The 26,056-nt window shown below is 47.3% G+C and overlaps 1 protein-coding gene across 9 annotated transcripts in view; it reads right to left on the bottom strand.

The window, feature by feature from the left end:
* Window positions 1–26,056, bottom strand: part of LOC139546365 (phospholipid-transporting ATPase IH-like) — a 111,335-nt gene that overhangs the window by 13,137 nt on the left and 72,142 nt on the right. For all 9 annotated transcript variants that reach the window (XR_011669206.1, XR_011669208.1, XR_011669209.1 and 6 more), the window contains exons 15-22: window positions 22,801–22,872; window positions 19,212–19,285; window positions 19,013–19,116; window positions 16,689–16,870; window positions 10,212–10,445; window positions 4,289–4,466; window positions 4,066–4,168; window positions 3,733–3,878 (exon numbers count right to left, since the gene is read on the bottom strand). Coding sequence is in view for 2 of the 9 variants with exons in the window: in XM_071354669.1 (XP_071210770.1) it covers window positions 3,733–3,878; window positions 4,066–4,168; window positions 4,289–4,466; window positions 10,212–10,445; window positions 16,689–16,870; window positions 19,013–19,116; window positions 19,212–19,285; window positions 22,801–22,872 (1,093 nt within the window). In the remaining 7 variants the exon portion in view is untranslated. The remainder of the gene's footprint in view (window positions 1–3,732; window positions 3,879–4,065; window positions 4,169–4,288; window positions 4,467–10,211; window positions 10,446–16,688; window positions 16,871–19,012; window positions 19,117–19,211; window positions 19,286–22,800; window positions 22,873–26,056) is intronic.

Below are 26,056 nucleotides of genomic sequence, written 5' to 3'. Positions count from 1 at the left end.
CACCTTATAGAAGAAGTACTGCACCAGCTCAGTATTAGTGTCAGTAGTAAAGCCCACCTTATAGAAGTACTGCACCAGCTCAGTATTAGTGTCAGTAGTAAAGCCCACCTTATAGAAGAAGTACTGCACCAGCTCAGTATTAGTGTCAGTAGTAAAGCCCACCTTATAGAAGAAGTACTGCACCAGCTCAGTATTAGTGTCAGTAGTAAAGCCCACCTTATAGAAGTACTGCACCAGCTCAGTATTAGTGTCAGTAGTAAAGCCCACCTTATAGAAGAAGTACTGCACCAGCTCAGTATTAGTGTCAGTAGTAAAGCCCACCTTATAGAAGTACTGCACCAGCTCAGTATTAGTGTCAGTAGTAAAGCCCACCTTATAGAAGAAGTACTGCACCAGCTCAGTATTAGTGTCAGTAGTAAAGCCCACCTTATAGAAGAGGTACTGCACCAGCTCAGTATTAGTGTCAGTAGTAAAGCCCACCTTATAGAAGAAGTACTGCACCAGCTCAGTATTAGTGTCAGTAGTAAAGCCCACCTTATAGAAGAAGTACTGCACCAGCTCAGTATTAGTGTCAATAGTAAAGCCCACCTTATAGAAGAAGTACTGCACCAGCTCAGTATTAGTGTCAGTAGTAAAGCCCACCTTATAGAAGAAGTACTGCACCAGCTCAGTATTAGTGTCAGTAGTAAAGCCCACCTTATAGAAGAAGTACTGCACCAGCTCAGTATTAGTGTCAGTAGTAAAGCCCACCTTATAGAAGAAGTACTGCACCAGCTCAGTATTAGTGTCAGTAGTAAAGCCCACCTTATAGAAGAAGTACTGCACCAGCTCAGTATTAGTGTCAGTAGGAAAGCCCACCTTATAGAAGAAGTACTGCACCAGCTCAGTATTAGTGTCAGTAGTAAAGCCCACCTTATAGAAGAAGTACTGCACCAGCTCAGTATTAGTGTCAGTAGTAAAGCCCACCTTATAGAAGTACTGCACCAGCTCAGTATTAGTGTCAGTAGTAAAGCCCACCTTATAGAAGAAGTACTGCACCAGCTCAGTATTAGTGTCAGTAGTAAAGCCCACCTTATAGAAGTACTGCACCAGCTCAGTATTAGTGTCAGTAGTAAAGCCCACCTTATAGAAGAAGTACTGCACCAGCTCAGTATTAGTGTCAGTAGTAAAGCCCACCTTATAGAAGAAGTACTGCACCAGCTCAGTATTAGTGTCAGTAGTAAAGCCCACCTTGTAGAAGAAGTACTGCACCAGCTCAGTATTAGTGTCAGTAGTAAAGCCCACCTTATAGAAGTACTGCACCAGCTCAGTATTAGTGTCAGTAGGAAAGCCCACCTTATAGAAGAAGTACTGCACCAGCTCAGTATTAGTGTCAGTAGGAAAGCCCACCTTATAGAAGTACTGCACCAGCTCAGTATTAGTGTCAGTAGTAAAGCCCACCTTATAGAAGAAGTACTGCACCAGCTCAGTATTAGTGTCAGTAGTAAAGCCCACCTTATAGAAGAAGTACTGCACCAGCTCAGTATTAGTGTCAGTAGTAAAGCCCACCTTATAGAAGAAGTACTGCACCAGCTCAGTATTAGTGTCAGTAGTAAAGCCCACCTTATAGAAGTACTGCACCAGCTCAGTATTAGTGTCAGTAGTAAAGCCCACCTTATAGAAGTACTGCACCAGCTCAGTATTAGTGTCAGTAGGAAAGCCCACCTTATAGAAGAAGTACTGCACCAGCTCAGTATTAGTGTCAGTAGTAAAGCCCACCTTATAGAAGAAGTACTGCACCAGCTCGGTATTAGTGTCAGTAGGAAAGCCCACCTTATAGAAGTACTGCACCAGCTCAGTATTAGTGTCAGTAGTAAAGCCCACCTTATAGAAGAAGTACTGCACCAGCTCAGTATTAGTGTCAGTAGTAAAGCCCACCTTATAGAAGAAGTACTGCACCAGCTCAGTATTAGTGTCAGTAGTAAAGCCCACCTTATAGAAGAAGTACTGCACCAGCTCAGTATTAGTGTCAGTAGGAAAGCCCACCTTATAGAAGTACTGCACCAGCTCAGTATTAGTGTCAGTAGTAAAGCCCACCTTATAGAAGAAGTACTGCACCAGCTCAGTATTAGTGTCAGTAGGAAAGCCCACCTTATAGAAGAAGTACTGCACCAGCTCAGTATTAGTGTCAGTAGGAAAGCCCACCTTATAGAAGTACTGCACCAGCTCAGTATTAGTGTCAGTAGTAAAGCCCACCTTATAGAAGAAGTACTGCACCAGCTCAGTATTAGTGTCAGTAGGAAAGCCCACCTTATAGAAGAAGTACTGCACCAGCTCAGTATTAGTGTCAGTAGGAAAGCCCACCTTATAGAAGTACTGCACCAGCTCAGTATTAGTGTCAGTAGTAAAGCCCACCTTATAGAAGAAGTACTGCACCAGCTCAGTATTAGTGTCAGTAGTAAAGCCCACCTTATAGAAGAAGTACTGCACCAGCTCAGTATTAGTGTCAGTAGTAAAGCCCACCTTATAGAAGAAGTACTGCACCAGCTCAGTATTAGTGTCAGTAGTAAAGCCCACCTTATAGAAGAAGTACTGCACCAGCTCAGTATTAGTGTCAGTAGTAAAGCCCACCTTATAGAAGAAGTACTGCACCAGCTCAGTATTAGTGTCAGTAGTAAAGCCCACCTTATAGAAGTACTGCACCAGCTCAGTATTAGTGTCAGTAGGAAAGCCCACCTTATAGAAGAAGTACTGCACCAGCTCAGTATTAGTGTCAGTAGTAAAGCCCACCTTATAGAAGAAGTACTGCACCAGCTCAGTATTAGTGTCAGTAGTAAAGCCCACCTTATAGAAGAAGTACTGCACCAGCTCAGTATTAGTGTCAGTAGTAAAGCCCACCTTATAGAAGAAGTACTGCACCAGCTCAGTATTAGTGTCAGTAGGAAAGCCCACCTTATAGAAGAAGTACTGCACCAGCTCAGTATTAGTGTCAGTAGTAAAGCCCACCTTATAGAAGTACTGCACCAGCTCAGTATTAGTGTCAGTAGTAAAGCCCACCTTATAGAAGAAGTACTGCACCAGCTCAGTATTAGTGTCAGTAGTAAAGCCCACCTTATAGAAGAAGTACTGCACCAGCTCAGTATTAGTGTCAGTAGTAAAGCCCACCTTATAGAAGAAGTACTGCACCAGCTCAGTATTAGTGTCAGTAGTAAAGCCCACCTTATAGAAGAAGTACTGCACCAGCTCAGTATTAGTGTCAGTAGTAAAGCCCACCTTATAGAAGAAGTACTGCACCAGCTCAGTATTAGTGTCAGTAGGAAAGCCCACCTTATAGAAGTACTGCACCAGCTCAGTATTAGTGTCAATAGTAAAGCCCACCTTATAGAAGAAGTACTGCACCAGCTCAGTATTAGTGTCAGTAGTAAAGCCCACCTTATAGAAGTACTGCACCAGCTCAGTATTAGTGTCAGTAGTAAAGCCCACCTTATAGAAGAAGTACTGCACCAGCTCAGTATTAGTGTCAGTAGTAAAGCCCACCTTATAGAAGAAGTACTGCACCAGCTCAGTATTAGTGTCAGTAGTAAAGCCCACCTTATAGAAGAAGTACTGCACCAGCTCAGTATTAGTGTCAGTAGTAAAGCCCACCTTATAGAAGAAGTACTGCACCAGCTCAGTATTAGTGTCAGTAGTAAAGCCCACCTTATAGAAGAAGTACTGCACCAGCTCAGTATTAGTGTCAGTAGGAAAGCCCACCTTGTAGAAGAAGTACTGCACCAGCTCAGCGATGCGGATGTAGTAGATGTGGCCGTGAACTAGCAGCATCTTCTTCAGGTGTTTGAACTTTGGGATGGCATAGTCGCTGTTCCTCGCTGCCTGGCGACCCTCCTTACCCATGATGCCTTAAGAGAGAGGGAGGGATTGGTTGATTGATGGATTAATTGATAGAAAACAAACATACACCAAGGAGATATCTTGGAGCCAAAGCCCCCCACCAATCAAAGAAGAAAGATGAGTGCTAGCTGATGGTTCCCACCAATCAGAGTACAAACACATGGGGCTTGCCAATCAGTGTAGAGATGAGCTCACCGATGCCCACGTGTGCCTCGAGGATCATGCTGACGTCGTTGGCTCCGTCTCCGATGGCCAGAGTGATGGGGTGCTCCTTAGATGCCTTGATCAGCTTCACAATCTGGACAGACAACAGTCATACCACAACTCATGAAACACTTTGACTGACCGACCGTCCATTCATCCAAACACCATCTCTCCCTGGATTCCCATGTGAGACAGGAAGTGAGATCACACCCACCTGTGCTTTCTGTAGGGGCGCCATGCGGCAGCAGAGAACGGCGCTGCAGTTCCTACAGATCTCCAGGAAGATCTCTCTGTAGTTCCCAGAGCCAGAGCTCTCTGGACTGGGCTTCAGCACCGCAGACAGGGTGGCCCCATCGATGATCAGACCATAGTCCTGACAGTCTACAGACAGCCTGGGGAAAAACACACAGATATACAGATGTTAACACACAGAGATGCATGAATACTGTACATACACAGTACCAGTCAACAGTTTGGACACACCTACTCATTCAAGGGTTTTTATTTTTACAATTTTCTACATTGTAGAATAATAGTCAAGACATCAAAACTATGAAATAGCGCATATGGAATCATGTAGAAACCAAAAAAAGTGTTAACTCTAAATATATTTTAGATTTTAGATTCTTCAAAGTAGCCACCCTTTGCCTTGATGACAGCTTTGCACTCAACCAGCTTCACCTGGAATGCTTTTTCAACAGTCTTGAAGGAGTTCCCACATATGCTGAGCACTTGTTGGCTACTTTTCCTTCACTCTGCGGTCCAACTCATCCCAAACCATCTCAATTGGGTTGAGGTCGGGTGATTGTGGAGGCCAGGTCATGTGATGCAGCACTCCATCACTCTCCTTCTTGGTCAAATAGCCCTTACACAGCCTGTAGGTGTGTTGGGTCATTGTCCTGTTGAAAAACAACTGATAGTCCCACTAAGCCCAAACCAGATGGGATGGCTTATCGCTGCAGAATGCTGTGGTAGCCATGCTGGTTAAGTGTGCCTTGAATTCGAATTAAATCACCAACAGTGTCACCAGCAAAGCACCCCCACACCATCACACCTCCTCCTCCATGCTTCACGATGGGAACCACACATGTAGAGATCATCAGTTCACCTACGTTGCGTCTCACAAAGACACAGCGGTTGGAACCAAAAATCTCAAATTTTTGTCCATTGTTCGTGTTTCTTGGCCCAAGCAAGTCTCTTCTTATTATTTGTGTCCTTTAGTAGTGGTTTGGCCTGATTCACGCAGTCTCCTCTGAACAGTTGATGTTGAGATGTGTCTGTTACTTGAACTCTGTGAAGCATTATTTGGGCTGCAATTTCTGAGGCTGGTAACTCTAATGAACTTATCCTCTACAGCAGAGGTAACTCTGAGTCTTCCTTTCCTGTGGCGTTCCTCATAAGAGCCAGTTTCATCATAGCGCTTGATGGTTTTTGCGACTGCACTTTAAAAAAACTTTAGAAGTTCTTGAAATTTTACGGATTGACTGACCTTCATGTCTTAAAGTAATGATGGACTGTCATTTCTCTTTGCTTATTGAGCTATTCTTGCCATAATATGGACTTGGTCTTTTACCAAATAGGGCTCTTCTGTATACCACCCCTACCTAGTCACAACACAACTGATTGGCACAAATGCATTAAGGAAAGAAATTCCACAAATTAACTTTTAACAAGGCACACCTGTTAATTGACATGCATTCCAGGTGACTACCTCATGAAACTGGTTGAGAGAATGCCAAGAGTGTGCAAAGCTGTCATCAAGGCTACTTTGAAGAATCTCACATATTTGATTTCTTGAACACTTTTTTGGTTACTACATGATTCCATGTGTGTTATTTCATATTTTTGGTGTCTTCACTATTATTCTACAATGTAGAAAATAGTAAAAATAAAGAAAAACCCTTGAACGAGTAAGTGTGTCCAAACATTTGACTTGGTCATTTGACTTGTACTGGTCACACAGTGTGCGCTCGCAAAACACAGGGTACATTGGTGTGTGTGTGTGAGTGTGCAGCGTACCCCGACAGGGTACATTGGTGTGTGTGTGAGTGCAGCGTACCCCGACAGGGTACATTGGTGTGTGTGTGAGTGCAGGGTACCCCGACAGGGTACATTGGTGTGTGTGTGTGTGTGCAACGTACCCCGACAGGGTACATTGGTGTGTGTGTGAGTGTGCAGCGTACCCCGACAGGATACATTGGTGTGTGTGTGAGTGCAGGGTACCCCGACAGGGTACATTGGTGTGTGTGAGAGTGTGCAGCGTACCCCGACAGGGTACATTGGTGTGTGTGTGAGTGTGCAGCGTACCCCGACAGGGTACATTGGTGTGTGTGTGAGTGTGCAGCGTACCCCGACAGGGTACATTGGTGTGTGTGAGAGTGTGCAACGTACCCCGACAGGGTACATTGGTGTGTGTGTGTGTGCAGCGTACCCCGACAGGGTACATTGGTGTGTGTGAGTGTGTGCAGCGTACCCCGACAGGGTACATTGGTGTGTGTGTGAGTGCAGGGTACCCCGACAGGGTACATTGGTGTGTGTGTGAGTGTGCAGCGTACCCCGACAGGGTACATTGGTGTGTGTGTGAGTGCAGGGTACCCCGACAGGGTACATTGGTGTGTGTGTGTGTGTGCAACGTACCCCGACAGGGTACATTGGTGTGTGTGAGTGTGCAGCGTACCCCGACAGGGTACATTGGTGTGTGTGAGTGTGCAGCGTACCCCGACAGGATACATTGGTGTGTGTGTGAGTGTGTGCAGCGTACCCCGACAGGGTACATTGGTGTGTGTGTGTGTGTGCAGCGTACCCCGACAGGATACATTGGTGTGTGTGTGAGTGTGCAGCGTAATCCCGACAGGGTACATTGGTGTGTGTGTGAGTGTGCAGCGTACCCCGACAGGGTACATTGGTGTGTGTGTGAGTGTGCAGCGTAATCCCGACAGGGTACATTGGTGTGTGTGTGAGTGTGCAGCGTACCCCGACAGGATACATTGGTGTGTGTGTGTGTGTGCAGCGTAATCCCGACAGGGTACATTGGTGTGTGTGTGAGTGTGCAGCGTACCCCGGCAGGATACATTGGTGTGTGTGTGAGTGTGTGTGTGTGTGTGTGTGTGTGTGTGCAGCGTACCCCGACAGGATACATTGGTGTGTGTGTGAGTGTGTGCAGCGTACCCCGACAGGGTACATTGGTGTGTGTGTGAGTGTGCAGCGTACCCCGACAGGGACACATTGGTGTGTGTGTGAGTGTGCAGCGTACCCCGACAGGGTACATTGGTGTGTGTGTGAGTGCAGCGTACCCCGACAGGGTACATTGGTGTGTGTGAGTGTGTGCAGCGTACCCCGACAGGATACATTGGTGTGTGTGTGTGTGTGCAGCGTACCCCGACAGGGTACATTGGTGTGTGTGTGAGTGTGTGCAGCGTACCCCGACAGGGTACATTGGTGTGTGTGTGTGTGTGCAGCGTAATCCCGACAGGGTACATTGGTGTGTGTGTGAGTGTGTGCAGCGTACCCCGACAGGGTACATTGGTGTGTGTGTGAGTGTGTGCAGCGTACCCCGACAGGGTACATTGGTGTGTGTGAGTGTGTGCAGCGTACCCCGACAGGATACATTGGTGTGTGTGTGTGTGTGTGTGCAGCGTAATCCCGACAGGGTACATTGGTGTGTGTGTGAGTGTGTGCAGCGTACCCCGACAGGATACATTGGTGTGTGTGTGAGTGTGCAGCGTACCCCGACAGGATACATTGGTGTGTGTGTGTGTGTGCAGCGTAATCCCGACAGGGTACATTGGTGTGTGTGTGAGTGTGTGCAGCGTACCCCGACAGGGTACATTGGTGTGTGTGTGAGTGTGCAGCGTACCCCGACAGGATACATTGGTGTGTGTGTGTGTGTGCAGCGTAATCCCGACAGGGTACATTGGTGTGTGTGTGAGTGTGTGCAGCGTACCCCGACAGGATACATTGGTGTGTGTGTGAGTGTGTGCAGCGTACCCCGACAGGGTACATTGGTGTGTGTGTGAGTGTGCAGCGTACCCCGACAGGATACATTGGTGTGTGTGTGTGTGTGCAGCGTAATCCCGACAGGGTACATTGGTGTGTGTGTGAGTGTGTGCAGCGTACCCCGACAGGATACATTGGTGTGTGTGTGAGTGTGTGCAGCGTACCCCGACAGGGTACATTGGTGTGTGTGTGAGTGTGTGCAGCGTACCCCGACAGGATACATTGGTGTGTGTGTGTGTGTGCAGCGTAATCCCGACAGGGTACATTGGTGTGTGTGTGAGTGTGCAGCGTACCCCGACAGGATACATTGGTGTGTGTGTGTGTGTGCAGCGTACCCCGACAGGATACATTGGTGTGTGTGTGTGTGTGCAGCGTACCCCGACAGGGTACATTGGTGTGTGTGTGAGTGTGCAGCGTACCCCGACAGGGTACATTGGTGTGTGTGTGAGTGTGCAGCGTACCCCGACAGGGTACATTGGTGTGTGTGTGAGTGTGCAGCGTACCCCGACAGGGTACATTGGTGTGTGTGTGAGTGTGCAGCGTACCCCGACAGGGTACATTGGTGTGTGTGTGTGTGCAACGTACCCCGACAGGGTACATTGGTGTGTGTGTGTGTGCAACGTACCCCGACAGGGTACATTGGTGTGTGTGTGTGTGCAACGTACCCCGACAGGGTACATTGGTGTGTGTGTGAGTGCAGGGTACCCCGACAGGGTACATTGGTGTGTGTGTGAGTGTGCAGCGTACCCCGACAGGATACATTGGTGTGTGTGTGAGTGCAGGGTACCCCGACAGGGTACATTGGTGTGTGTGTGAGTGTGCAGCGTACCCCGACAGGATACATTGGTGTGTGTGTGAGTGTGTGTGTGTGTGTGTGTGTGTGTGCAGCGTACCCCGACAGGATACATTGGTGTGTGTGTGAGTGTGCAGCGTACCCCGACAGGGATACATTGGTGTGTGTGTGAGTGTGCAGCGTACCCCAACAGGGATACATTGGTGTGTGTGTGAGTGTGTGCAGCGTACCCCGACAGGGTACATTGGTGTGTGTGTGAGTGTGTGCAGCGTACCCCGACAGGGTACATTGGTGTGTGTGTGAGTGTGCAGCGTACCCCGACAGGGTACATTGGTGTGTGTGTGTGTGTGCAACGTACCCCGACAGGGTACATTGGTGTGTGTGTGAGTGTGCAGCGTACCCCGACAGGGTACATTGGTGTGTGTGTGAGTGCAGGGTACCCCGACAGGGTACATTGGTGTGTGTGTGTGTGTGCAACGTACCCCGACAGGGTACATTGGTGTGTGTGTGAGTGTGCAGCGTACCCCGACAGGATACATTGGTGTGTGTGTGAGTGCAGGGTACCCCGACAGGGTACATTGGTGTGTGTGTGAGTGCAGCGTACCCCGACAGGGTACATTGGTGTGTGTGAGAGTGCAGGGTACCCCGACAGGGTACATTGGTGTGTGTGTGAGTGTGCAGCGTACCCCGACAGGGTACATTGGTGTGTGTGTGAGTGCAGGGTACCCCGACAGGGTACATTGGTGTGTGTGTGAGTGCAGCGTACCCCGACAGGGTACATTGGTGTGTGTGTGTGTGTGCAGCGTACCCCGACAGGGTACATTGGTGTGTGTGTGTGTGTGTGCAGCGTACCCCGACAGGGTACATTGGTGTGTGTGTGAGTGCAGGGTACCCCGACAGGGTACATTGGTGTGTGTGTGAGTGTGCAGCGTACCCCGACAGGGTACATTGGTGTGTGTGTGAGTGCAGGGTACCCCGACAGGGTACATTGGTGTGTGTGTGAGTGCAGCGTACCCCGACAGGGTACATTGGTGTGTGTGAGTGTGTGCAGCGTACCCCGACAGGGTACATTGGTGTGTGTGAGTGTGTGCAGCGTACCCCGGCAGGGTACATTGGTGTGTGTGAGTGTGTGCAGCGTACCCCGACAGGGTACATTGGTGTGTGTGTGAGTGCAGCGTACCCCGACAGGGTACATTGGTGTGTGTGAGTGTGTGCAGCGTACCCCGACAGGGTACATTGGTGTGTGTGTGTGTGTGCAGCGTACCCCGACAGGGTACATTGGTGTGTGTGTGTGTGTGCAGCGTACCCCGACAGGGTACATTGGTGTGTGTGTGTGTGTGCAGCGTACCCCGACAGGGAGCGCTGTCTCAGTACGGTTCTGCTCAGGTCAAACAGAACATCATGGAGACTCTGTTCCTCGGTGCGTTTCTTGGTCAGCTCCAATATTTGGGTGGAGCGGCGGAACAGCTTGCTAGCATAACATGTAGCAGCCGCCGTCTCCATCTTGTCCCCCGTCAGGACCCACACCTTCATCCCAGCCTTGTGGAGAGACTCGATGGTGTCTGCTGCCTTCTCCTGGAGCCTGCACAGCAGTCAACACAGCAGTCAATACACCAGTCAACACAGCAGTCAACACAGCAGTCAACACAGCAGTCAACACAGCAGTCAATACAGCAGTCAATACAGCAGCCAACACAGCAGCCAACACAGCAGCCAACACAGCAGTCAATACAGCAGTCAACACAGCAGCCAACACAGCAGCCAACACAGCAGTCAATACAGCAGTCAGCACAGCAGTCAGCACAGCAGTCAACACAGCAGTCAGCACAGCAGTCAGCACAGCAGTCAACACAGCAGTCAGCACAGCAGTCAACACAGCAGTCAACACAGCAGTCAGCACAGCAGTCAGCACAGCAGTCAGCACAGCAGTCAATACAGCAGTCAGCACAGCAGTCAATACAGCAGTCAGCACAGCAGTCAACACAGCAGTCAACACAGCAGTCAATACAGGAGCCAATACAGCAGCCAATAGGTTAATGGCATTAAGCATCACTATGGTCCTTTCAAAGAATGTATCAATGATCACAGCACTGATCAACAACCTATTGATTTTATATTGATTTGATTAAAATATAATGTAAAGATAACCTCTGATTAAAAATCCTGATTAAAACAGTACATTTATTCTACACCATAAAGGATTGTAAAAACAATCAAGGCAGGAGTTAATAGTTTTTCCGTTGTGGTCCTTGATAACTACCGTAGTCAATAAGTCTCCTTGGCCAGTAGCCAATGGGTTAACACACTGATCAATCACTCAGTCTAAGTATTGATGACTAATCTACAGTATACAGTATAAAGTTTTGAGAATGACACAAATATTAATTTCCACAAAGTTTGCTGCTTCAGTGTCTTTAGATATTTCTGTCAGATGTTACTATGGAATACTGAAGTATAATTACAAGCATTTCATAAGTGTCAAAGGCTTTTATTGACAATTACATGAAGTTGATGCAAAGAGTCAATATTTGCAGTGTTGACCCTTCTTTTTCAAGACCTCTGCAATCCGCCCTGGCATGCTGTCAATTAACTTCTGGGCCACACCCTGACTGATGACAGCCCAATCTTGCATAATCAACGCTTGGAGTTTGTCAGAATTTGTGGGTTTTTGTTTATCCACCCACCTCTTGAGGATTGACCACAAGTTCAATGGGATTAAGGTCTGGGGAGTTTCCTGGCCATTGGATCCAAAATATCGATGTTTTGTTCCCCGAGCCACTTAGTTATCACTTTTTCTTTATTGCAAGGTGCTCCATCATGCTGGAAAAGGCATTGTTCGTCACCAAACTGTTCCTGGATGGTTGGGAGAAGTTGCTCTCGGAGGATGTGTTGGTACCATTCTTTATTCATGGCTGTGTTCTTAGGCAAAATTGTGAGTGAGCCCACTCCCTTGGCTGAGAAGCAACCCCACACATGAATGGTCACAGGATGCTTTACTGTTGGCATGACACAGGACTGATGGTAGCGCTCACCTTGTCTTCTCCGGACAAGCTTTTTTCCTGATGCCCCAAACAATCGGAAAGGGGATTCATCAGAGAAAATAACTTTACCCCAGTCCTCAGCAGTCCAATCGCTGTACCTTTTGCAGAATATTACTCTGTCCCTGATGTTTTTCCTGGAGAAAAGTGGCTTCTTTGCTGCCCTTCTTGACACCAGGCCATCCTACAAAAGTCTTTGCCTCACTGTGCGTGCAGATGCACTCACACCTGCCTGCTGCCATTCCTGAGCAAGCTCTGTACTGGTGGTGCCCCGATCCCGCAGCTGAATCAACTTTAGGAGACGGTCCTGGCGCTTGCTGGACTTTCTTGGGCGCCCTGAAGCCTTCTTCACAACAATTGAACCGCTCTCCTTGAAGTTCTTGATGATCCGATAAATGGTTGATTTAGGTGCAATCTTACTGGCAGCAATATCCTTGCCTGTGAGTGAAGCACTTTTTGTGCAAAGCAATGATGATACCTTGCAGGTAACCATGGTTGACAGAGGAAGAACAACGATTCCAAGCACCACCCTTCTTTTGAAGCTTCCTGTCTGGTATTCGAACTCAATCAGCATGACAGAGTGATCTCCAGCCTTGTCCTCATCAACACACACACCTGTGTTAACGAGAGAATCACTGACATGATGTCAGCTGGTCCTTTTGTGGCAGGGCTGAAATGCAGTGGAAATGTTTTTTTGGGGATTCAATTTATTTGCATGGCAAAGAGGGACTTTGCAATGAATTGCAATTAATCTGATCACTCTTCATAACATTCTGGAGTATATGCAAATTGCCATCATACAAATTGAGGCAGCAGACTTTGTGAAAATTAATATTTGTGTCATTCTCAAAACTTTTGTCCACGACTGTACATGGCTAGGTCAACATGTACCATACACCAGAAGGCTAGTCCATTAGGAAATCAAGCTGTCATCAATCAGGAAATCCATGATAGTGAATCGCTCACACATCTCTCTCTTAGTCTCTCCCTCTTCTTTCCCTGCTCTCTCCTAGTCTCTCCCTCTTCTTTCCCTGCTCTCTCATAGTCTCTCCCTCTTCTTCACTCCCTGCTCTCTCCTAGTCTCTCCCTCTTCTTCACTCCCTGCTCTCTCCTAGTCTCTCCCTCTTCTTCTTTCCCTGCTCTCTCCTAGTCTCTCCCTCTTCTTTCCCTGCTCTCTCCTAGTCTCTCCCTCTTCTTCACTCCCTGCTCTCTCCTAGTCTCTCCCTCTTCTTCACTCCCTGCTCTCTCCTAGTCTCTCCCTCTTCTTCACTCCCTGCTCTCTCCTAGTCTCTCCCTCTTTCCCTGCTCTCTCCTAGTCTCTCCCTCTTCTTCACTCCCTGCTCTCTCCTAGTCTCTCCCTCTTCTTCTTTCCCTGCTCTCTCCTAGTCTCTCCCTCTTTCCCTGCTCTCTCCTAGTCTCTCCCTCTTCTTTCCCTGCTCTCTCCTAGTCTCTCCCTCTTCTTCACTCCCTGCTCTCTCCTAGTCTCTCCCTCTTTCCCTGCTCTCTCCTAGTCTCTCCCTCTTCTTCTTTCCCTGCTCTCTCCTAGTCTCTCCCTCTTCTTCACTCCCTGCTCTCTCCTAGTCTCTCCCTCTTCTTCTTTCCCTGCTCTCTCCTAGTCTCTCCCTCTTCTTCTTTCCCTGCTCTCTCCTAGTATCTCCCTCTTCTTCACTCCCTGCTCTCTCCTAGTCTCTCCCTCTTCTTCTTTCCCTGCTCTCTCCTAGTCTCTCCCTCTTCTTCTTTCCCTGCTCTCTCCTAGTCTCTCCCTCTTCTTCACTCCCTGCTCTCTCCTAGTCTCTCCCTCTTCTTCTTTCCCTGCTCTCTCCTAGTCTCTCCCTCTTCTTCTTTCCCTGCTCTCTCCTAGTCTCTCCCTCTTTCCCTGCTCTCTCCTAGTCTCTCCCTCTTCTTCACTCCCTGCTCTCTCCTAGTCTCTCCCTCTTTCCCTGCTCTCTCCTAGTCTCTCCCTCTTCTTCACTCCCTGCTCTCTCCTAGTCTCTCCCTCTTTCCCTGCTCTCTCCTAGTCTCTCCCTCTTCTTCACTCCCTGCTCTCTCCTAGTCTCTTCCTCTTCTTCTTTCCCTGCTCTCTCTTAGTATCTCCCTCTTCTTCACTCCCTGCTCTCTCCTAGTCTCTCCCTCTTCTTCTTTCCCTGCTCTCTCCTAGTCTATCCCTCTTCTTCACTCCCTGCTCTCTCCTAGTCTCTCCCTCTTCTTCTTTCCCTGCTCCCTTTCTAACTCCACTCCCCTGCTTCTTTCAGGCCACACAGTCACACACTCAATTCAATTTAATTCAAGGGCTTTATTGGCATGGGAAACATATGTTAACATTGCCAAAGCAAGTGAAATAGATAATAAACAAAAGTGATATAAACAATAAAAATGGGTCTCCCTCTTTCTCCCTTTCTCTTATATATACACACATCTCCGTTCAAAAGTTTGGGGTCACTTAGAAATGTCCTTGTTTTTTAAAGAAAAGCAAATTTTTTGTCCATTAAAATAACATCAAAATGATCAGAAATACAGTGTAGACATTGTTGTTGTAAATGACTATTGTAGCTGGAAACGGCTGATTTTTAATGGAAAAAATACCTAGGTGTACAGAGGCCGATTATCAGCAACCATCACTCCTGTGTTCCAATGGCACGTTGTGTTCGCTAATCCAAGTTTATCATTTTAAAAGGCTAATTGATCAGTAGAAAACACTTTTGCAAATATGTTAGCACAGCTGAAAACTGTTGTCCTGATTAAAGAAGCAATACAACTGGCCTTCTTTAGACTAGTTGAGTATCTGGAGCATCAGCATTTGTGGGTTCGATTGCAGGCTCAAAATGGCCAGAAACAAATAACTTTCTTGTGAAACTTATCAGTCTATTCTTGTTCTGAGAAATGGAGGCTATTCCATGCAAGAAATTGCCAAGAAAATTAAGATCTCGTACAACGCTGTGTACTACTCTCTTCACAGAACAGCTCAAACTGGCTCTAACCAGAATAGAAAGATGAGTGTGAGGCCCCGGTGCACAACTGAGCAAGAGGACAAGTACATTAGCCCCCGCGATATGCAACTTTTCAGGGAAGTCAGGAACCAATATACTCAGTCAGTTAGGAAAGCCAAGGCTAGCTTTATCAAACAGAGATTTGCATCCTGTAGCACTAATTCCAAAATGTTTTGGGACACTGTAAAGTCCATGGAGAATGTATATACAGTTGATGTCGGAAGTTTACCTACACCTTAGCCAAATACATTTAAACTCAGTTTTTCACAATTCCTGACATTTAATCCTAGTAAAAATTCCCTGTTTTAGGTCAGTTAGGATCACCACTTTATTTTAAGAATGTGAAATGGCAGAATAATAGTAGAGAGAATGATTTATTTCAGCTTTGATTTCTTTCATCACATTCCCAGTGGGTCAAAAGTTTACATACACTCAATTAGTATTTGGTAGCATTGCCTTTAAATTGTTTAACTTGGGTCAAACTTTCCGGTTAGCCTTCCACAAGCTTCCCACAAAAATGTGGGTGAATTTTGGCCCATTCCTCCTGACAGAGCTGGTGTAACTAAGTCAGGTTTGTAGGCCTCCTTGCTCGCACACGCTTGTTCAGTTCTGCCCACAAATGTTCTATAGGATTGAGGTCAGGGCTTTGTGATGGCCACTCCAATACCTTGACTTTGTTGTCCTTAAGCCATTTGCCACAACTTTGGAAGTATGCTTGGGGTCATTGTCCATTTGGAAGACCCATTTGCGACCAAGCTTTAACTTCCTGACTGATGTCTTGAGATGTTGTTTCAATATATCAACATAATTTTCCTGCCTCATGATGCCATCTATTTTGTGAAGTCCCTCAGTCCCTCCTGCAGCAAAGCACCCCCACAACATGATGCTGCCACCCCCGTGCTTCATGGTTGGGATGGTGTTCGTCGGCTTGCAAGCCTCCCCCTTCTTCCTCCAAACATAACGATGGTCATTATGGCCAAACAGCTCTATTTTTGTTTCATCAGACCAAAGGAAATTTCTCCAAAAAGTACGATCTTTGTCCCCATCTGCAGTTGCAAACCGTAGTCTGGCATTTTTTATGGCAGTTTTGGAGCAGTTTTGGAGCAGGTCCTTTGCTGTTGTTCTAGGATTGATTTGCACTTTTCGCACCAAAGTACATTCATCTCTAGGAGACAGAACGCGTCTCCTTCCTGAGCGGTATGACGGCTGCGTGGTCCCATAGTGTTTATACTTGCGTACTATTGTTTGTACAGATGAACGTGGTACCTTCAGGCGTTTGGAAATTGCTCCCAAGGAACCAGATTTTTGGAGGTCTACATTTTTTTTCTGAGGTCTTGGCTTTCTTTTGATTTTCCCATGATGTCAAGCAAAGAGGCACTGTTTGAAAGTAGTCCTTGAAATACATCCACAGGTACACCTCCAATTGACTCAAATTATGTCAATTAGCCTATCAGAAGCTTCTAAAGCCATGACATTATTTTCAGGAATTTTCCAAGCTGTTTAAAGGCACAGTCAACTTAGTGTATGTAAACTTCTGACCCACTGGAATTGTGATACAGTGAAATAATAATTCCAATAATCTGTCTGTAAACAATTGTTGGAAAAATGACTTGTGTCATGCACAAAGTAGATGTCCTAACAGACTTGCCAAAACTATAGTTTGTTAACATGAAATTTGTGGAGTGGTTGAAAAACGGGTTTTAATGACTCCAACCTACGTGTCTGTGAACTTCCGACTTCAACTGTATATATTTAAGTGACTTGCTCTCTCTTACTGCCTCCTGTGTCCCGCTCTCCTACCTGTCCTCCACAGCCGTGGCCCCCAGCAGGGTGAAGTCCCTCTCGATGAGGTCATAAGCCTGCGCCAGTCGCTGCTCCCTGTCCTGCAGGGCTAGCTTGGCGTCGCTCAGCTGATGACACGCCTCCTCGTACTCTGCTAGGGAAAGACTTCTGTATGCCACACACAGGGTCCGCAAGCCCTCCTGACAGAGGTAAAGGTGAGATGGTTAGGGTTCTCTCTTTGTACTGTGGCCCTATCACTATAGTAGGTATAAGAGTCAGGGTTGTGTGACTGAATATATACAGTACATTCGGAAAGTATTCAGACTCCTTGACTTTTTCCACATTTTGTTACGTTAAAGCCTTATTCTAAAATTGGTTAAATATATTTTTTCTCATCAATCTACACACAATACCCCATAATGACAATGCAAAAACTGTTTTTTATACATTTTTGCAAATGTATAAAAATAAAAAAATGAAATATCACATTTACATAAGTATTCAGACCTTTTACTCAGTACTTTGTTAAAGCACCTTTGGCAGTGATTACATCCTTGAGTCTTCTTGGTTATGACGCTACAAGCTTGACACACCTGTATTTAGGGAGTTTCTCCCATTCTTCTCTGCAGATCCTCTCAAGCTCTGTCAGGTTGGATGGGGAGGTTCGCTGCACAGCTATTTTCAGGTCTCTCCAGAGATGTTCGACCGGGTTCAAGTCAGGGCTCTGCCTGGGCCACTCAAGGACATTCAGAGACTTGTCCTGAAGCCACTCCTGCGTTGTCTTGGCTGTGTGCTTAGGGTCGTTGTCCTGTTGGAATGTGAACCTTCGCCCCAGTCTGAGGTCCTGAGCGCTCTGGAGCAGGTTTTCATCAAGGATCTCTTTGTACATTGCTCCGTTCATCTTTCCCTCGATCCTGACTAGTCTCCCAGTCCCTGCCACTGAAAAACATTACCACAGCATGATGCTGCCACCACCATGCTTCACCGAAGGGATGGTGCCAGGTTTCCTCCAGGCGCAACGCTTGGCATTCAGGTCAACAAGTTCAATCTTGGTTTCATCAGACCAGAGAATCTTGTTTCTCATGGTCTGAGAGTCTTTTAAGTGTCTTTTGGCAAACTCCAAGCGGGCTGTCATGTGCCTTTTACTGAGGAGTGGCTTCCGTCTGGCCATTCTACCATAAAGGCCTGATTGCTGGAGTGCTGCATAAATGGTTGTCCTTCTGGAAGGTTCTCCCATCTCCACAGAGGAACTCTTGAGCTCTGTCAGAGTGACCTTTAGGTTCTTGGTCACCTCCCTGATTGCTCAGTTTCTTGGTGGTTCCAAACGTCTTACATTTAAGAATGATGGAGGCCACTGTGTTCTTGGGGACCTTCAATGCTGCAGAAATGTTTTGGTACCCTTCCCCAGATCTGAGCCTCGACACAATCCTGTCTCTGAGCTCTATGGAAAATTCCTTCAACCTCATGGCTTGGTGTTTGCTCTGACATGCACTGTCAACTATGGGACATTATATAGACTGTGGGCCTTTCCAAATCATGTCCAATCAATTGAATTTACCACAGGTGGTCTCCAATCAAGTTGTAGAAACATCTCAAGGATGATCAATGGTAACAGGATGCACCTGAGCTCAATTTCGAGTCTCATAGCAAAGGGTCTGAATACTTATGTAAAAACCTGTTTTCGCTTTGTCATTATGGGGTTGTGTGTGTAGATTTCTGAGGAAATGTTTTTATTTAATCAATTTTAGAACAAGGCTGTAACGTAACAAACTGTGGTAAAAGTCTATTGGTCTGAATACTTTCCCAACGCACTGTATATATTTAGAGTTTTAGTTATGATACAGGCATATAAGGAGTAAGAGTATTGGGTTAAGGAGTGTGTTTAGGGAATTGGTGTAGGTATAAAGGCAGAGGTAATACTGTATATACAACGTGTGTGCGCGTGTTCGAATACCCGAGCCGACAAGGTAAACATCTGTTGATGTGCCCTTGAGCGAGGAACTTAATCCTGATTTTCTCCAGGGTCGCTGTACTACTATGCCTGACCCTATAAAACAACACATTTCACTGCACCTATCCGGTGTATGTGACAATAAAAAAAAATAAAAAAATTACTATCCTCGTGGGTCCTGGAAATACCCAAAAGTCCTCACGAGGACAAAGGCTATTTTAGGTTTAGTGGTTAAGCCTAAAAGGTTAAGGGTTACAGTTAGGGTTAGGGTAAAGGGTAAGGTTAGGGCTAGGAAAATAGGGAAGAAATGATTTTGAATGGAAATCAATTTAAGGTACCCAAAAGGATAGTAAAAGATATGCTGCGTGTTTGTGTGTATGTGTAGGCTTACCAGAGCGTTCTGCTCCACCCGCGCCCTCACCTGCCCCACCTTCCCTGACACCACTCTGGGGAAGATGGAGGAGTCAGCCCCCTTACAGAACAACAGGTACTCCCCTGGGGACAATAGAGTTAGTTAAGAGAGTGTGAGTGACAGAAAGATCATGTAGAGATAGATCATGTCTATGTGTGTGTGTTTGTATGCGTGTTACCTGCACTAGACTTGACAATGACGCTCATTCTCCTCCTGACAGAGTCAAAGTTCAGCACGTGTAGCAGCTCAAACCTGGAACACACACCAGAGTAGACGTCTCGTTTAGGATCAGACAAAATACACAGCACATTCTAACAATGTACACAGCAACACGAGTGGCTAGAGACAAGCAAAAACACAACAGGCCTTTGTAAAGAGGAATTATCCTTCACTGTCCCTCCCTTTCTTCCATTAGGTGGTGTGTTTAAAATGTTGCAATAAGACAACTTAACTTTAGTAAGACAACACTGCCAAGAGTGTGGCAGCCCTGTGAGAAGACACATAGAAGAGTGTGAAAGCCCTGTGAGAAGACATACAGAAGAGTGTGAAAGCCCTGTGAGAAGACACACAGAAGAGTGTGAAAGCCCTGTGAGAAGACACACAGAAGAGTGTGACAGCCCTGTGAGAAGACACATAGAAGGGTGTGAAAGCCCTGTGAGAAGACACACAGAAGAGTGTGAAAGCCCTGTGAGAAGACATACAGAAGAGTGTGAAAGCCCTGTGAGAAGACATACAGAAGAGTCTGAAAGCCCTGTGAGAAGACACACAGAAGAGTGTGACAGCCCTGTGAGAAGACACATAGAAGAGTGTGACAGCCCTGTGAGAAGACACATAGAAGGGTGTGGCAGCCCTGTGAGAAGACACATAGAAGAGTGTGAAAGCCCTGTGAGAAGACATACAGAAGAGTGTGAAAGCCCTGTGAGAAGACACACAGAAGAGTGTGAAAGCCCTGTGAGAAGACACACAGAAGAGTGTGAAAGCCCTGTGAGAAGACACACAGAAGAGTGTGAAAGCCCTGTGAGAAGACACACAGAAGAGTGTGAAAGCCCTGTGAGAAGACACACAGAAGAGTGTGAAAGCCCTGTGAGAAGATATACAGAAGAGTGTGAAAGCCCTGTGAGATGACACATAGAAGAGTGTGAAAGCCCTGTGAGATGACACATAGAAGAGTGTGAAAGCCCTGTGAGAAGACACACAGAAGAGTGTGAAAGCCCTGTGAGAAGACACACAGAAGAGTGTGAAAGCCCTGTGAGAAGACACACAGAAGAGTGTGACAGCCCTGTGAGAAGACACATAGAAGAGTGTGAAAGCCCTGTGAGAAGACACATAGAAGAGTGTGAAAGCCCTGTGAGAAGACACACAGAAGAGTGTGAAAGCCCTGTGAGAAGACATACAGAAGAGTGTGAAAGCCCTGTGAGAAGACATACAGAAGAGTGTGAAAGCCCTGTGAGAAGACATACAGAAGAGTGTGAAAGCCCTGTGAGAAGACATACAGAAGAGTGTGAAAGCCCTGTGAGAAGACACATAGAAGAGTGTGAAAGCCCTGTGAGAAGACACACAGAAGAGTGTGAAAGCCCTGTGAGAAGACATACAGAAGAGTGTGAAAGCCCTGTGAGAAGACATACAGAAGAGTGTGAAAGCCCTGTGAGAAGACACATAGAAGAGTGTGAAAGCCCTGTGAGAAGACATACAGAAGAGTGTGAAAGCCCTGTGAGAAGACATACAGAAGAGTGTGAAAGCCCTGTGAGAAGACACATACAGTGGGGAGAACAAGTATTTGATACACTGCCGATTATGCAGATTTTCCTACTTACAAAGCATGTAGAGGTTTGTAATTTTTATCATAGGTACACTTCAACTGTGAGAGACGGAATCTAAAACAAAAATCCAGAAAATCACATTGTATGATTTTTAAGTAATTAATTTGCATTTTATTGCATGACATAAGTATTTGATACATCAGAAAAGCAGAACTTAATATTTGGTACAGAAACCTTTGTTTGCAATTACAGAGATCATACGTTTCCTGTAGTTCTTGACCAGGTTTGCACACACTGCAGCAGGGATTTTGGCCCACTCCTCCATACAGACCTTCTCCAGATCCTTCAGGTTTCGGGGCTGTCGCTGGGCAATACGGACTTTCAGCTCCCTCCAAAGATTTTCTATTGGGTTCAGGTCTGGAGACTGGCTAGGCCACTCCAGGACCTTGAGATGCTTCTTACGGAGCCACTCCTTAGTTGCCATGGCTGTGTCCTTCGTGTCGTTGTCATGCTGGAAGACCCAGCCACGACCCATCTTCAATGCTCTTACTGAGGGAAGGAGGTTGTTGGCCAAGATCTCGCGATACATGGCCCCATCCATCCTCCCCTCAATACGGTGCAGTCGTCCTGTCCCCTTTGCAGAAAAGCATCCCCAAAGAATGATGTTTCCACCTCCATGCTTCACGGTTGGGATGGTGTTCTTGGGGTTGTACTCATACTTCTTCTTCCTCCAAACACGGCGAGTGGAGTTAGACCAAAAAGCTCTATTTTTGTCTCATCAGACCACATGACCTTCTCCCATTCCTCCTCTGGATCATCCAGATGGTCATTGGCAAACTTCAGACAGGCCTGGACATGCACTGGCTTAAGCAGGGGGACCTTGCGTGCGCTGCAGGATTTTAATCCATGACGGCGTAGTGTGTTACTAATGGTTTTCTTTGAGACTGTGGTCCCAGCTCTCTTCAGGTCATTGACCAGGTCCTGCCGTGTAGTTCTGGGCTGATCCCTCACCTTCCTCATGATCATTGATGCCCCACGAGGTGAAATCTTGCATGGAGCCCCAGACCGAGGGTGATTGACCGTCATCTTGAACTTCTTCCATTTTCTAATAATTGCGCCAACAGTTGTTTCCTTCTCACCAAGCTGCTTGCCTATTGTCCTGTAGCCCATCCCAGCCTTGTGCAGGTCTACAATTTTATCCCTGATGTCCTTACACAGCTCTCTGGTCTTGGCCATGGAGAGGTTGGAGTATGTTTGATTGAGTGTGTGGACAGGTGTCTTTTATACAGGTAACGAGTTCAAACAGGTGCAGTTAATACAGGTAATGAGTGGAGAGCAGGAGGGCTTCTTAAAGAAAAACTAACAGGTCTGTGAGAGCCGGAATTCTTACTGGTTGGTAGGTGTTCAAATACTTATGTCATGCAATAAAATGCTAATTAATTACTTAAAAATCATACAATGTGATTTTCTGGATTTTTGTTTTAGATTCCGTCTCTCACAGTTGAAGTGTACCTATGATAAAAATTACAGACCTCTACATGCTTTGTAAGTAGGAAAACCTGCAAAATCGGCAGTGTATCAAATACTTGTTCTCCCCACTGTAGAAGAGTGTGAAAGCCCTGTGAGAAGACACACAGAAGAGTGTGAAAGCCCTGTGAGAAGACATACAGAAGAGTGTGGGAGCAGAAGCCCACACAGTAGATCGTGTGGGACAGTGGTTTTTATCAAGGGTTTAAATAGCAGGTTTGGATCCCATAGGCACTGCTTGTATAACATCAGAATCTACATCCCCCTCTGCAGTGGGCTGTCTATGAAACAGCTGTTTAGAGAGAACGAAGGTGTATCTAGGTTTTGACAATTGGCAGCAATATGGATTTAACTTCTATTAATTAGATTGAATTAATAACTTGGGATATGAATGTGTAACTCTATGGTAACTCCATGCTTTCTCAGGAAGCTGTGAAATATGAAAGACCAAATTAAAAGATGTTGTGAGCAGAGCCCCACCTCTCAATCTCATCCTCCTTATTGAGAATCTCCATATGACGGTCTTTGAGTCTTAGATATGTGTACCCCAACCTGAGAGAGAGGGACAGAGAGAGAGGGACAGAGAGAGAGAGAGAGAGGGACAGAGAGAGAGGGACAGAGAGAGAGGGACAGAGAGAGAGGGACAGAGAGAGAGAGAGAGAGAGAGAGGGACAGAGAGAGAGAGGGACAGAGAGAGAGAGAGACAGAGAGAGAGAGAGAGAGAGAGAGAGAGAGAGAGAGAGAGAGAGAGAGAGAGAGAGGGACAGAGAGCGAGATGAGAGAGAGAGAGAGAGAGAGAGAGGGGGACAGAGAGCGAGATGAGAGGGGGACAGAGAGCGAGATGAGAGGGACAGAGAGAGAGGGACAGAGAGAGAGAGAGAGAGAAAGAGAGAGAGAGAGAGAGAGAGAGAGAGAGAGAGAGAGAGAGAGAGAGAGAGAGAGAGAGAGAGAGAGAGAGAGAGAGAGAGGGGGACAGAGAGCGGGATGAGAGGGAGAGAGAGAGAGAGAGGGGGACAGAGAGCGAGATGAGAGAGAGAGAGAGAGGGAGAGGGGGACAGAGAGCGAGATGAGAGGGAGAGAGAGAGAGGGGGGCAGAGAACGAGATGACAGGGAGAGAGAGAGAGGGGGACAGAGAGCGAAATGAGAGGGAGAGAGAGAGAGGGGGACAGAGAGCGAGATGAGAGGGAGAGAGAGAGAGAGGGGGACAGAGAGCGAGATGAGAGGGAGAGAAAGAGAGGGGGACAGAGAGCGAGATGAGAGGGAGAGAGAGAGAGGGGGACAGAGAGCGAGATGAGAGAGAGAGAGAGGGGGGGACAGAGAGCGAGATGAGAGGGAGAGAGAGTGTTCAGTAGGTTAGAGAAAAGGCATGACTATTTGTGTGCTTGTCTGTATTATCCCTAAGTGTGTGTGTGTATCACCAAGTGTGTGTGTATTGTTAAGTGTGTGCATGTATTGCTTAGTATGTGCGTGTGTCTGTGTTCTTCAGTATGTGTGTGTCCTTCAGTATGTGTGTGTCCATTCTTCAGTGTGTGTGTGTGTGTGTCCTTCAGTGTGTGTGTTTCAGTGTGTGTGTGTTTCAGTGCGTGTGAGTGTGTGCTTCAGTGTGTGTGTTTGTGTTCTTCAGTGTGTGTGTCCGTTCTTCAGTGTGTGTGTGTGTGTGTGTGTGTGTGTGTGTGTGTGTGTGTGTGTGTGGGTCCTTCAGTGTGTGTGTGTGTGTGTGTGTGTGTGTGTGTGTGTGTGTGTGCGCGCGTGTTTTTCAGTGTGTGTGTGTGTGTGTGTCCTTCAGTGTATGTGTGTCATCAGTGTGTGTGTGTGTGTGTGTGTTCTTCAGTGTGTGTGTGTGTGTGTGTGTGTGTGTGTGTCCTTCACTGTGCGTGTGTGTGTCCTTCAGTGTGTGTGTGTGTGTCCTTCAGTGTGCGTGTGTGTCCTTCACTGTGCGTGTGTGTGTCCTTCACTGTGCGTGTGTCTGTCCTTCACTGTGCGTGTGTGTGTCCTTCACTGTGCGTGTGTGTCCGTTCTTCAGTGTGTGTGTGTGTGTGTGTGTGTGGGTCCTTCAGTGCGTGCGTGCGTGTGTGTGTGTGTGTATATGTGTGTCCTTCAGTGTGTGTGTGTGTGTGTGTGTTCTTCAGTGTGTGTGTGTGTGTGTGTCCTTCACTGTGCGTGTGTGTGTCCTTCAGTGTGCGTGTGTGTGTCCTTCAGTGTATGTGTGTCCTTCAGTGTGTGTGTGTGTGTGTTCTTCAGTGTGTGTGTGTGTGTGTGTGTGTCCTTCACTGTGCGTGTGTGTGTCCTTCAGTGTGCGTGTGTGTGTTCTTCAGTGTGCGTGTGTGTGTGTGTCCTTCAGTGTGCGTGTGTGTCCTTCAGTGTGCGTGTGTGTGTCCTTCAGTGTGCGTGTGTGTGTCCTTCAGTGTGCATGTGTGTGTGTCATTCAGTGTGTGTGTGTGTGTGTGTCCTTCAGTGTGCGTGTGTGTGTTCTTCACTGTGCGTGTGTGTCCTTCAGTGTGCGTGTGTGTCCTTCAGTGTGCGTGTGTGTGTTCTTCACTGTGCGTGTGTGTCCTTCAGTGTGCGTGTGTGTGTGTGTGTCCTTCACTGTGCGTGTGTGTCCTTCAGTGCGCGTGTGTGTGTCCTTCACTGTGCGTGTGTGTGTCCTTCAGTGTGCGTGTGTGTCCTGCAGTGTGCGTGTGTGTGTTCTTCACTGTGCGTGTGTGTGTCCTTCAGTGTGCGTGTGTGTCCTTCAGTGTGCGTGTGTGTCCTTCAGTGTGCGTGTGTGTCCTTCAGTGTGCGTGTGTGTGTTCTTCAGTGTGCGTGCGTGTGTCCTTCAGTGTGCGCGTGTGTCCTTCAGTGTGCGTGTGTGTGTCCTTCACTGTGCGTGTGTGTCCTTCACTGTGCGTGTGTGTGTCCTTCACTGTGCGTGTGTGTGTCCTTCACTGTGCGTGTGTGTGCTTCACTGTGCGTGTGTGTGTCCTTCACTGTGCGTGTGTGTGTTCTTCAGTGTGCGCGTGTGTCCTTCAGTGTGCGTGTGTGTCCTTCACTGTGCGTGTGTGTGTCCTTCACTGTGCGTGTGTCTGTCCTTCACTGTGCGTGTGTGTGTCCTTCACTGTGCGTGTGTGTGTTCTTCAGTGTGTGTGTGTGTCCGTTCTTCAGTGTGTGTGTGTGTGTGTGTGTGTGTGTGTGTGTGTGTGTGTGTGTGTGTGTGTGGGTCCTTCAGTGCGTGCGTGCGTGTGTGTGTGTCCTTCACTGTGTGTGTGTGTGTCCTTCACTGTGCGTGTGTGTCCTTCAGTGTGTGTGTGTCCTTCAGTGTGCGTGTGTGTCCTTCACTGTGTGTGTGTGTGTGTCCTTCAGTGTGTGCGTGTCCTTCAGTGTGTGTGTTCTTCAGTGTGTGTGTGTGTGTGTGTGTGTGTGTACTTCACTGTGTGTGTGTGTGTCCTTCACTGTGCGTGTGTGTCCTTCAGTGTGTGTGTGTCCTTCAGTGTGCGTGTGTCCTTCAGTGTGCGTGTGTCCTTCAGTGTGCGTGTGTGTGTCCTTCAGTGTGCGTGTGTGTGTTCTTCAGTGTGCGTGTGTGTGTCCTTCAGTGTGTGTGTGTCCTTCAGTGTGTGTGTGTGTCCGTTCTTCAGTGTGTGTGTGTGTGTGTGTGTGTGTGTGTGTGTGGGTCCTTCAGTGCGTGCGTGCGTGTGTGTGTGTGTGTCCTTCAGTGTGTGTGTGTGTGTGTATGTGTCCTTCACTGTGCGTGTGTGTGTCC

Source organism: Salvelinus alpinus, chromosome 20 (genome assembly GCF_045679555.1).
Source record: "Salvelinus alpinus chromosome 20, SLU_Salpinus.1, whole genome shotgun sequence".
Taxonomy (NCBI): Eukaryota; Metazoa; Chordata; class Actinopteri; order Salmoniformes; family Salmonidae; genus Salvelinus; species Salvelinus alpinus.
This window is presented reverse-complemented; position numbering and strand designations above follow the sequence as displayed.